The 13,825-nt window shown below is 30.6% G+C and overlaps 1 protein-coding gene across 6 annotated transcripts in view; it reads right to left on the bottom strand.

The window, feature by feature from the left end:
- LOC106457705 (FERM, RhoGEF and pleckstrin domain-containing protein 2-like) overlaps nucleotides 1-13,825 on the bottom strand; it is a 101,600-nt gene that overhangs the window by 65,090 nt on the left and 22,685 nt on the right. For 4 of the 6 annotated variants that reach the window (XM_013917152.2, XM_022383710.1, XM_022383706.1 and 1 more), the window contains exon 3: nucleotides 5,698-5,802. In XM_013917152.2, the coding sequence (XP_013772606.1) occupies nucleotides 5,698-5,802 (105 nt within the window). Of the gene's footprint in view, nucleotides 1-5,697; nucleotides 5,803-11,754; nucleotides 11,782-11,850; nucleotides 11,895-13,825 lie in introns of those variants that run through there. The other 2 variants (XM_022383709.1, XM_022383708.1) reach the window with 2 other exon arrangements.

A 13,825-nucleotide genomic window follows, 5' to 3' on the forward strand; every position in this document is an offset into this window, starting at 1 on the left:
AAAGAAGTTTATGGAAATGTTTGTAAGTGTCAACAATGGTTCAGCACATTTTGTGCATGTAACTTTAGCCTTAAAAACTGTGATGGCAGGGGCCGACATGTTGAAATTGATATTGATGCTCTGAAGACGCTTGTTGAGTCTAACCCAAGGCAACACACTCGAGAAATGGCCCTGAAATTGCATATCTCTCATGAAACAATACGTAAATATCTAAGGAATATGAGGAAATTCCATAAAGAAGGTGTTTGGGTGCCTCACGAACTCCCCGATGATCATTGTTTCCAATGTGCAAATGTTGCTTCGTCTCTTCTGGTGCATAATGCGTGTTAACCACTTTTGGACAGAATTGTCACCGGTGATGAAAAATGGATTCTCTATGCGAATATTAAACGCCAAAAACAATGGCTCAGTCCTAGACAAAAACCATTACCGACCCCAAAACCTGGACTCCATCCGAAGAAAGTGATGCTTTGCATTGGGTGGGACATCATAAGAGTAATTCATTTTGAATTCCTCAATCCAAAGCGACCTGTCAATGCAGAGATCTATAGTCAGCAATTGGAATGTGTAAATCAAGCCCTTCATCAGAAAGCCCTTCACTCATTAATTTCTTGACAACCTAATACTTTTATTTATTTATGGGTTTAATCCTTGATGATTTGTGATTCAGTTAAAATATTATTTTGGCAAAAATGATCTATGGATACCTTAAGATTAACAAAATGAGGTGTAACATTATTATTTTTACATTATTTAAGAATTTTTATACCATTTTACCATCTAAAAATATCAACAAATTAAAAACAACTACTGAATTTTGAAATAGAATAAAATTAGAAATTGGAAGACTGAAAAACAAGTTGAAGAGTCTTGTTCAGATCTAAAAGAAGTTAGTTTATTTTGACTTTATGAATACAAAAAAAATAATAAAATAATAATCAAAAACAGACAAAATAATTTGGATACACTTAACCAACTGAGAAGGTATTAGAGAAATAATGCTTTCATTAATAATCCTAATAATGTAATAGTCCACTTTCCTGATTATATCTTGAGTGAAGCAGAAAAGAAACTATTATTAGTACATAATTTAAAATTTGCTACTCCTATTTAGACACTAAAATTTGAAATTTTTCTTTACCATTTGAACAATTATTACAAGTTTCAAAACAGAATACAGTCTGGTAGCTATTAACCACTTGATGATATCAGAACTCAAATAAGTTGGATTGGTGTATTTTTTAATAATTGTAATTCTGGATTTAAACCTGCTAACTTTTGTAAAAAAGGAATAATAACTTTAAAAAATTGTAGTAGAAATAATAAAATAATTATAAAGAATACAATGAGGGAACTGATATAGTAATTTTGAATCAAGTAGATTATAATCCTAAAATTAAAAATATTTTGAATGATACAACAAAATATGCCAAGTTTAAAACAGATACTACAAAAACTAGAAACATTAAATTATTGAATTATTTGTAGAAACTTAAAACCTTGGTTTTCAAGCCTACGTATTATTGGAGGTATGTTGACAACACTCTTAATCTAGTAATAAAATGCAAAATAGAATATAAAGTTATGATGAAAAACTCGGTAAATTAAAATAATTTTATTGATAAAACAAGAAAACAAAGTGAGAATGAAACTGTTAATAGAAGGGTTAGGGTGAAAGAGAAAAAGACAAGTAACACGCAGCTTAAAGCCTCGAGAACAAGTTCCTAAGCTACAAATGAGCTAAGGGAAGTAACATAAAAATAACAATAATAATAATTCAGTATACAAAATGCATAAATAGAGTAAATCATAGTATACAAACTAAATAAAAAAAAAGAACATGAATACAGGCAACAATGTAAGGAAGTTAATTATATTCTAACACTCTTAATCTAAACATGTTGACCAGTTTTTGAGGTATCCTAACCATCAACATAAAATTCACTGCAGAACACCAACTTGCTTTTCTGGATACACTAATACATGATAATGGCAAGTTTAGATATGAAGTATCCAAAAAAAAACATTTACTAGCTTATATCTTAATTTTGACAGTTCATTCCAGATTTGTTTAAAATAAATTTGATCATGTGATTAATTCACTGTCCTTATAAACTCACTGACATGTATAGCTATTTTCATAAATAATTTGAAACCATAAGCCTTTTTAAACAAAAAATGGCTTTTCAAACAACATGGTTGACAACATCATATATGATTGTTTGAGTAATGTTAAAAATCCTAAACAATTAAAATGGAATGTGCCTAAACCTGTTTAATAACACTGCCATACATTTGAAAATGTGTTTATTGTGAAAAAAGTCATGTAAAGTTTTTCACAGAATTTATCCAGATACTAATTTATCTCTAAACCTAAATTTAGGTTATAGTGTTTTTGTACATTCAAAGATAAAATATCATATTTGAAACAACTAACACTGTGTATGAATTTCAATATCTTAGATGTGATTCTAGGTATTTTGGGTCAACTGTTATGTGGCTAGAAACATGCAGATTTGATAACTAATAACAAATCAAGTATATGTAATCACACTCTGAAAAACATTAAATTGTAATTTATCACAATTTCTTTAAGATTTTTGTGAAGGGAAATGATGAAAATAGTTTGCAATAAAAAAAAAGAAAAAGAGAGACCTTTTTAATTAATAAATTGAGACCACAACTTAGTAAAACAAGTTTAGAATAAAACTTTAATAAATCAACCATAAAACAAAAACCTGTAAAAAAGTTCTATTTACAATGTACATTCTATAGTCCAGACAATACTACGAAATTGGCAATAAAGAAACTATCTAAAAGAATTATAATTACTAGGTTTGATTTTATCTTAGTGCACATTCAGTATAGTTTAAACTTAAAAAAATACAATCAGTGAGCTTGTGAAGTTTAGGAAATAAATGTATGTTTGTGTATACAGGTGTGTATTAACTCCATCCACTACACTTATATGAGCAAAATTATTACATTTGTCAAGTTAAAAAAATTATAAAACTGCTATACTTATTTCATAAAAAAAAACATTAGGGATAACACTTTAAGAGTGATTGACAACTGAAAACTTCTTACTTTTGGAGGTTACAAGGATACCTAACAGTGTACATTTGACAAACAAGCTAATATAGTACAAATTTATAACATTTTCTGAAACATGTTGGGTTTTGTGAAAAGATTTCACAAATGTATATACTTTACTAGTCTCTATCACATACATGTTACACACTATTAAAACTTAGTACCAAAAAATTATTATTATTAAAAATCATTTGTTCTGCATTGGGAGAAAGAAAAAATATTTTTGATATTATACTTTTGAATTGATTAAGAGCCTTTTCAAGTTTCAATGAGAATGTAAAATTATATAATATAAATATATAATTTTAAAAGATACATTAAGTATCTACTGATGTAATCTAATTATCCTATTTATTATGATTTTTAGAGATATAGTATTTAAGACTGCTCATGATATAAAAAGCAAGAGCAAGTAAAAGTAAACAAACTATTTAAAGTTTTTACAGAATTGTAACTCAAATTTATTTTGAATAATACAGGTAGAAGGTCTGAAGAATTAGAGTTTTTTTAAATTCTCAGTTAGCCAATTCATATTTCAGTAGTAGTGAAAACAATCTGCAATACCGTATTTTGATATTAAATTCTGTAATCCTTTATCTTTTGTCACAAGTTTTGTCCTGAAAATCTCAGCATCTTGTGGCTTAGTGTCTGATAAACTTCATCAAGAAGATACAAAACATAATAACTTGGAGCAATTTACAGCACTACACAGATGTATAATTGTGCAGCCAATTTTTACTATTACATCTTATATATATTGCAAACCATGGTGTCTATCCAAGCATTCATCTGACTCCTGCTTGAAAATTTGCACATGCAGGCAAAACTCAACATTCACTTTTGAAATGACAGATAAACAGGCATGAATAATGTTGATGACAAATTTTATTTCACAAGCAGGATATTCTACATTAAACTGTTAGGAATTAATCACACTATCATTCACATTTCAAAATATGATGCAACTTAAAGAATAAAAATGTACATGTACCATATGTTATTGTTGAGTGGACCTTAGCACAATCGAAATGTTGAACAATTACTTTTTGCAGTGGGAAGTATAAGTAGCTCAGAATTTTGACTAAGAGTGAAACCAAGAGTGCAACACAATTAACCTTTTTAAAGTCCATGAAATAACTTAAATTGATAGATTAACTTAAATTTTTCCAGTGAGTACTTCTGCTTGTTTAGAATAAAACTTTCTTATGGATTTTAATTTATAAAAGATTCAAAAATATTGGTATAAAAAAGTTATTTTAAAATGTACGTATAGGTTTAGATATTTTCAAGGGCTGAACTTGGGTTTTAAGACTATTATACTAATTGAAACTTGTGCCAGAGCATGATGTAGCTTTGCAATGTGTCATTTTATAAAATACATCGATTCCTTAGGATCATTCACAATTTTCACAACAGTAATCTCATAAATGCTTTTCAAAAAACAATGAAAGGAAATCATTCGCTATCCATAAATCACTTTAAAAAAATTTCCTAACAGACATAATTTAGTTTTCACATATGATGATTGAACATTATTTTAAAATATATTAATGCTAAAGCTTATGATTGTTTGCATTTTAAAACTTTTTTTATAGTGCAAAAACATACAATTTATTTCTTTATACTGTGCCAGAATGCAGCCTATTTAAACTTTTAAGACTTTAAAAACAAGTTAATGACAAGTATTCAAAAAGGAATGATTGGACCTAAAATGTGTATAACAAGTGAGCAAAAGCTTATTTGAAATTATAACAAAACCTCAGACCTTAATAATGACTAAGGTCCCCTAGATCACATTTAATACTGTAATCTCTTAGGTTACTTTAAGCCTTCTTGCAGCTTTCCACCAATGAAAATAATCTGACAGTGGTGAATGATGGAAGAATTAATGTCATTTTCTATTACAAAAACACTAACATGAAGAACTTTGTGTTAAATTACAATTATTTCCTTAATTGTTAAAATTACTTGAAATAATTTACCAAAACTTTTATGTTCAAATATTATACACGCATACAGTGTTTGTAATGTTTAAGTGGACTTTAAATGCTAAAGGTGATTTCTGTTTTAAAAACAACAACAATATACCAGTAACTTTCTTCATTATGTCCATTGCAATAAATAGTTAACATATGAGCAATAACTGTTTGTAATTATAAAACCAATCAGCATGTTCTGCATACAGTATATATATACATTACTTTTGAAATTCACATTTTGTAGAAGCAAAGTTAAAGAAATGCTGGTTGTGAGAATATCTTAATGAAAATGTAATCTATACTGTATAATTCTTTTAACTACTTATTAAAATTTTAAAAACATTGTGATTAGCTGGATAACTCTGTCTCTGATGCAACTTGCAAGACCCATTAAAATTGCTTTCAGGCATAAAATGAACAGTTTATATTGTAACCAGTGATACAACTGATATTTCCTCAAAATGTATTTTAAAGATTACAATTAGCAGAGCACTTGCATCTCTATACTTATCTTCCTATTGATCTACAAACCTTCCCAACAAATGCATATGCCATATGTTTTTTAAAATAGTACTTTTTTTCAAACATGGTGAAAAAACACAAGCTCAAAGTAACATTCACATACCTTTGTATTATTGGAGTCTGCATACTCCAAACCAAAATAATCTACTTCCAACAGGTTGAGCATCTTACAAGCTTGGTCAAACAGAACATTTCCTGTTGCCTTGTACTGTGAAAAAAATAACAAATTTTATGTGTTGCTTTGTACCAATAAGCTAATGTCAAATAAGGCCAAAAATCATTTTTGTATTTCAATGTACAATGAAAGACCTAAATATAAAAACTTTAAGTAAGCAAGAGAGAGAGAAATTCCACTTGCTTCACACAGAAAACTTCAGGAGAAAAAATTAGGACATTGTTCCTTCTAATGTAATTACATTTATATAAGATGCAAAAAAATATATATAACAAGAAGCTAGGTTTACCCATTGCTGCTTCTTTAAAACATAGTAGCAATTCTATTTTACTCAATGCTATTTTTCCACATGTACAGTATCAGCCCATTCTTCCCACTGATTTTTGCTAAATATATAATAGTGATCCAGTTTTTCCCAATGCTTTCGTTTAAAAGTACAGTAACACTTCAGTTTAACCTGCTGTTGTTTCTTAAGTATACGGTAACATCCAGATTAACCTACTGTTTCTTAAAAGTATAGTAACAATCTAGTTTAACCTACTGTTGTTTCTTAAATATATCATTATCTAATTTGACTGACATCTTTCATCCATACACTTCATATGAAAACAATGATAGATAACACTGATTCAGCTTAGACTTAGGCATTTGATAAATAGAATACTGTTAGGTTAATAACTATGCATTGATAAACTATTATCTATTTCTGTTCTTGTACAAGTTAACATTGTTCTTTACATATACAAATTAACAAAGAACAGTATAAATTTCAATTATTAATGAGTTAGGTTATTGATCTACTTCAAATCATAAACGTACTGCACCTGTATTCTTATTTGCCTAAGTATGTATTGTTTAAAATTTCTATTTTTAAACGTCTTCTATTATCTTTCTGATACTATAAATAAGTTTTGGTAGATACTTTTGTCAACAATGCAACAACTTCTGCAGCATAACAATGCAAGATATGTATTTTAAAGGCTAATAAACCTGTAAAATTATGGAAGTCTTCTTGAGAAAAACATTGATTCTTTGATAGTATGAATGTCCACATTAAAATTAAACACATAAACACCTCGATAACAAACAACCTCATAGCAGTCTCATAAATGCAAATTGATTTACATCTGCAGCAATTACCAAACAAGCAAGTACATTTATGATCTGGTATGTTGCTGATGCTGTGAAAAACAAAGAAATAAAAAATTACTTTACTGCACATGACAATATTTTTCATACTCAACCACTCATTAGAGTCACCAACAACCAAGTTTAAATATTCTATCCTAACACTGATACATGTCTCTAGCACAAACCAAACTAACTGCTTATTAACTGAACATACATTAGCAACAGTGATCAATAAAAGCAAACATTTTATGGTGTTCTGAGCATTAACAAAAAATTCATATGCCAAGACATAAAAAAAAAAAAAGAAGATTAAACTCATCTTAATGACTGTTCTACTGTGTTCAAAGAATTCTCTCTTGACATAGTCTCTATTGGTTGTAAAAATGGAAGCAGCTTTATAGCAAAGTTCACATAATTAAAAGATTACATTAGACTGACATAAAAAGTAAAATACATATTTCCGTAGAAAACATACACAAATTGACATTTATTATCTCAGTGACTAAATTTACATTTACAATTAATGAATATGAGTATTGTATGCACCCATATATGTGTAAAATATACTTAAAATGTGTAGAAAAGACCTCAGATACCATCAAAATGCACCATTTTCAGTGATAAGTACAAATTATTCCAAAAGTGCATGCATTCAGATCCAACGGTATGGCTTCTTTACTCATGTTTTTTTTTCCAAGTGTAGCAGTTCTTTATAGACTTCTATCTATGACCCTGTTGTATAATCATAAATTTACTCAACTGTGCAGCATGCAGCTAATTTAGCATAAACTGGTCTCTTTAAAATTCACAATGTTACGTGCACTTATGTTAAGATGATTCAAAATTTGAAAATCTCTGACTTATAAGTGTAACATTAATTTTTGCATCATATTTCTGTTTTAGCATCATATAGTTACAAAAATGCAACCCATTTTATATTTTTAACACCGAGTCTGCGAGTCAGGGACACATGTTTGGTAAATTGATTCCCAAATAAAGATTTTCAATATTCTCTCTCTTTTTTAAATTTTGAATATAGATTTGAGCTCCTTGTAATACCTGGAATCTGAATTACCCACCAGTGTGGCCAAATTTGCACTAGTTTTCAGGCTATGAGATAGTAAATCCCATATCCCCATCCAAATTCTCACACAAAAGATGGTAGCATCCTATGTTGTGCAATACAAGCACTAGTTCCTCAGCTCAATAAGGCTATTTTCTCTGTAGCTTTTGCAAGTTCTGTCGATAGTAATGACTGTAAAGTGGTTAAGTACAGCATTTGCCTGAAACAAACATTTCTATTATTTTGTGAAAAGGGAACACAGTGTGGAAAAGTGTTAACTAAAGAACAGTAAAAAAAATTGCACACTAAACATAACACCATAAAAAAATGTCATTAATCATCAAAAAAAGTTCCAATTAGATCTTTTAAAATACTTATTTTATAAAAACTATGCTCCTAATTAGGAATTGCTTGCTAGTTTATATATATATATATATATATATATAATTAAGTAGGCAAACATTAAAAACATGTATACTAAAAGTTTAAGAGACTATTAATTAAACAAAATAAAGGTTGTTATGTCCTTTAATGATCACTCAACCAAACAGCTTTGCTATGTATTGCCTCTTTATTCTACTGCATTAAAATCAATGTGACAGTATTGAAATATATAGTGTCAAAGCTTTCAGCTTAATATTTTTAAAAGTTCAGTTCTTAGAGCATGCCCTAGAGACTATAAGAAAAAAAAATCATTATTTCTTGAGTAAACATAACAGGACCAGATCAGTGATGAATCTATAATTAAATTAATAAAGACTACACACATCATAACAGTTGTTGTCAACTGATTTGCTACTGTAAATAGTGTCTGAACCACTACATCTGTCTGTCATATCCCAACCAGCCTGAAGATCCCTGGTATTAAATAAAAGGCCAGATCAGCACTGAATATAGCAGATATAGTGTGGTTGACATAGAATTATGCCATCTTCTTTACTTCCACTCAGAAGATCTTATTAATGTGATAATGCAATATTCTCACGTTCATGAAAGTAAAAAATATTGATTCAATTTTAAACTTAAATCTTTTCTGATTAAGCTATTTTCTGTTATATCACCAACATTTTTAATAATAAACAAACCTCTTTAAGACTCTAAATTAAGAAATTAACAAATATTTTTTGTCTATACATTTCATTTTATACTTTCAGTACATAGACTAACAACAATATCACTGGCATTTCTGTATACTAGAAGTTGTTAATCTAACTGATTTTTACCAATAATTATTCTATTAATATGCCACAAATTCATTTCATGAATGATCTTAATGTTGACTGGCTCACAAAGGAATTTACCAACATTTGACTGCCTCGACTGCACTTTTCTGCCTCTTCGTTGGTCAAGCTTGATTTCGCAAAATTTATTTATTTCAGTTAGACATGAAATGTGATGTTAGGGTATACTATGGGGTGGGGGTGGTAGTACTTGCCCCATCATTTTTGATGGGCTATATGCTAGTAATTAATACTTTATAGTGTAATATAGATTTAAAATCCTTCCCTAATTCTGGTGTGACACAAATAAAACTGATGAAAAATCACACTTCACCAATGTAATCCAATTCACAAAGTAAAAGTTTCTGTCAAGTGATTTGTTACTGTAAATAATGTTTCAAACACTACTATGTCTGTTGTATCCCAGCCTGCCTGAAAAGCCCTGGTATTGTGTGAAGGGTCTCATCAGGTTATGGCAGATATAATACAACAGCAATTTATAAGAAGCTTAGACAATTTCAGTCATCACTTAAATCTTCCTGGAAAATTTTCTTCTAAAGGTAAGTGGATCTTTATGAAATAAACAAACAAACAACAAAAAATGGCAAAGCTAGGCTACAGTGAATGAAAGCATATAACATTTAGTCCAGCATGGCTCCCATCTCCCACTCAAAGCACATGTGATTTGAAACACTGCAAGCTTTGGACTACCACCAGCAACTGATTAGCATGAACTTTAAATACTTGTGGAACCTATAACACAAAAACTTCAAGTAATCAAATAGCTGGACACGTCTTATTGAAGAAATGGATGTAACACTTGTATGTAAAACAGATATATGAACAATACTCCCTATAAAAATACATTGTGCTATGTAAACAGATCGAGATACATAGTAGTGTATCTGCAGCCAAGAAAAAAAGAACTTGAGAGTGCAGCACACAGTGTGCTATTTACAGGAACCAACGAATTGCAATTTTCGGTTATCTGTAAGTTACTACTCCCTCCATGAATTTTTCACCTATATTGCCTTCCAGTTTGCTTACCTCACATTCTAAATTTCAAGTAAATCCATGCAGGCAAAGCTGAGATACGCGATGCCAAAATTAGTCTAATTTTCTTCGTCTTCTTTGCATACAATTGTACGGAATTTCTAAAAATTTAAAAAACATACTTCCCAAACCTTGATTGTTATTAAATGTGGTACACATTTAACATACCGTTTACCCGATGACTGTACAAAATTCTGCCCAAACCAAACACAACGTTTAGCTGTTACCATAAAAAAGAACGGCGATTTTTGAAGGATAATTTTTACTCAGACCTGCAGGACCAATAGCAAATGGAATCGTTCTGAAATTAGTTATAGGAATTCCCCTGATTTCAGTTTTAAACATTGGCTGCTATTTGGTTTTTATGGGATCTCAATTGACTAGGGTGTCCAAGCCTACAACAACAAAGGATGTATACATCATATTTATTCTACAGCCTAGATCATACCGTCTCTTCATGATGTGATAGTTTGCATGTATGTAAGTAACAATATATTGTACTATGCCACTTTGAAAGCATTTTTCTATATTTCAAAGCTTCTCTGCATGGTAGACATTCAACTGATATGTAAGCCAAATGCTGCTTGACGTAATAAATCCACGTATGCAAGTGTTTGTAAAATCCAGGCATTTACAAATTACAGTTCACCTTGTTCATATATGTATTTTTAGGCTATCACAAAAAAGTTATGATGATATCCCTCACAATCACTTGTACATTCCGATTTTTGAAAAGTAGTTTATAAAGAAATTGTGGCCAAGAAAAATAAAAGATGGCGACTATAAGATGTGAAATCAAAACTGGTGGCCAAGCCAGTGCAGTAATACTGTTGATAACAACGAAAGTTTTAATAATTACAATTCGGGTAAACATTGCATTACAGACTCCTAAGTGACACATGGAGGATGGTAACACAATGTTTATCTGAATTGTCATTATTAAAATTTTCATTGTCTTCAACAGCATTACTGCACTGGTTTGGCCGCCGATTTTGATTTCACATCTTATAGTCGCCATTCTTTTTTTTTTTTTTCTTGGCCGCAAATTTTTGTTACAGCTGGGCTGTTTTTGGTTTAATATCATTATATCACAATTAACGAAAACCGATAATCCACCCTTCCTTCAGCAGGGTAGAAAAACATTAAAGTGTCTATGCAATTCCAAAACAGTTATTTTTTCTGCAAGATTAAAAAAGTAGTTCAACATAGACTCATACAAGAGATGAGACTCACTAATTTGAATATATATAAAAAAAAAGTTGGTCCTCCAGCCACATCAGCATTGAGATACATGCTTTCTAGCTACTTGATCAAAAAACGTAGGGAGGATTGATTTAACAAAAGAAAAAGTATGAATAATTTTGGAATAATTGTAGGAAAAGTAGATATGAAGTATAGGCCAATAATATACTATTAGGGTGAAAAAGAACACAATACAAACACTTACAATTATATATTTTAGTAGTTACTTTTCTTTATGGCATAACAATTGTGCGTAAATTATTATGAATGATTTACCTCATCAAGCATTGAGAGCAAAAGCAGCACAAAATATTTATCTTGATTTTTCTCCTTCGGAAAAATAAGCCCTATTATATCATTAGTATTACACACCTTCATTTTTCTCCACCTCTTTAAAGCTGAGATCACCACCACAGCTTTACGCACTTTGTTGCTAATACGTAAAGTTCCTAGCTATCAAAATTATATACAAGCAGACTGTACAGGCTTAGAGAATACGCAGCAATATTTCTTTCATGAAAGAAGTACAAAAATAATAACAGGATATCTTTTAATTGGTTAAAATTGGGAGAGCACAAAAAAAAGAGGGCTATTGGAAGGCCTATACGAACATAATTAATTTTAATAAGGACTTTGTGGGAAACTCATACTGATTAAAACTGTTTTTTAAACTTAAATATATTGCAATTACAATATATTTGTTTTTAAAGAGTTTGATCATGCAGTGTTCTTGTTTGATGATGAAATGTCCAAGTTATTCCAATTCACGTAGGGCAGGGCTTGAGTGGTGTAATGTTATCACGTGAAGCTCAGCTTCACAGCATCTAAGACGCTCCTGGAAGCTCTAGGGTTTGAGATGCTCCGAGATGCATATTTACCTGTCACAATCGCAGGTCTAAGTTGTAAGTTGGCGTAGTTGATGTGAGAAGGTGAACTAAGTGATTGAATGGCGATTAAATATGATAGAAAAGGAGCGATACATTTGGTTTTACACCTTAGCTATATAAAAGGTAGCACAACATTATACTGTGCAAAGATGGCGTGAGCAGATGGAGATAATCGGTTTTACCAAGTTGTTATCATGATAGAAAATTAAACCATAATTTATACTATATAAACTGAATTTTTGCAAACGTATACACTGTATCCTGGATATGATTATAATACGTACCTTTCCAAAGGTTTTTGACGTTTCGAAACGAAACATTTGCAAAATGTCGACGACATTTCGATTATTTGATAATGTATGTTGACACCGAAAAGTAACTCAAATGTAGAAGAATGACATGTCGCAAAGTAGGCCTGAATATATGATATGAATGTGTAAGATTGTGATAACTTATCTATAAATTTACGAACGTCCTTGGACATTATAAACAGGAACGTTTTCATAAAAATTTCTAACAACAGGAGCGTTTTCCCAACAATTTCTTACCACAGGAACGGCGCTCCGGTTCGCTCCCCTTCAACTCACTTCCTGACGTAGGGCAGGGTTAAATAAAGACTAAATTAAGACTTTGGGGCTCAATCAAAACATAAACAAACTTTACAAAATAGAGCTACATCATAGTTACGTGTGTACGTGCAGGCAGAAGATAAAGGCTTTAGGTACATTTTCTCCAAAGGAATCGATAATGATGATACTTCCTAAACTATTTGTTGTTGTTTTTTCAGAATATACGATAGCTGGGTTAATTGTTTATGATGAATGTGATTGAAAACTAATCAGGTTGGAAATTAAATGTTGTCAAATTCAGGGGTTTTTAATCACAAGATCCCTAGTGCTACATTTCAGGCTTTCTGTAGCTTCTTAAAATAGTCTACCCGGAGTTTCCGAGGTTTCTTGGGAATACAAAGAACAGCTTCTACTTGTGCGCCACATTTTAAAAACCAACGTCAGTACAACGAAACAGAGGCAATTCTTACCACATATAACGTCCTGCACTGGCATTAGTCGAAGGTAATGTAAATAGCCATTCAAAAAAAAAAACTTAAACTTACAGAGGCTAAAGCATGAAAAAACAAAAAGCCTGCCACGTTTTCATTAGTTCTTTTGGTCGCTAGCCTACGTTCTTCTTCCATTTGTTTTTCTTCAATATTGAAACCAGACACGCGTGCATACCAGATGATAATATATACATACATGCGTCGGTAGACAAACCGGTAACAACTGAACGATCATATATGTACTCATACTTGCAGACACAAAATCAACACCGTCGAAAAACTAAAGTAACTATATACTGGTCCAACACAATAACAACCACGTTAGGGAACTAGTTCTTACGATAATTTATTTACATATTTACACACACATACAAATATATATATATATATATATATATAT

Source organism: Limulus polyphemus, unplaced genomic scaffold (assembly GCF_000517525.1).
Source record: "Limulus polyphemus unplaced genomic scaffold, Limulus_polyphemus-2.1.2 Scaffold363, whole genome shotgun sequence".
Classification (NCBI taxonomy): domain Eukaryota; kingdom Metazoa; phylum Arthropoda; class Merostomata; order Xiphosura; family Limulidae; genus Limulus; species Limulus polyphemus.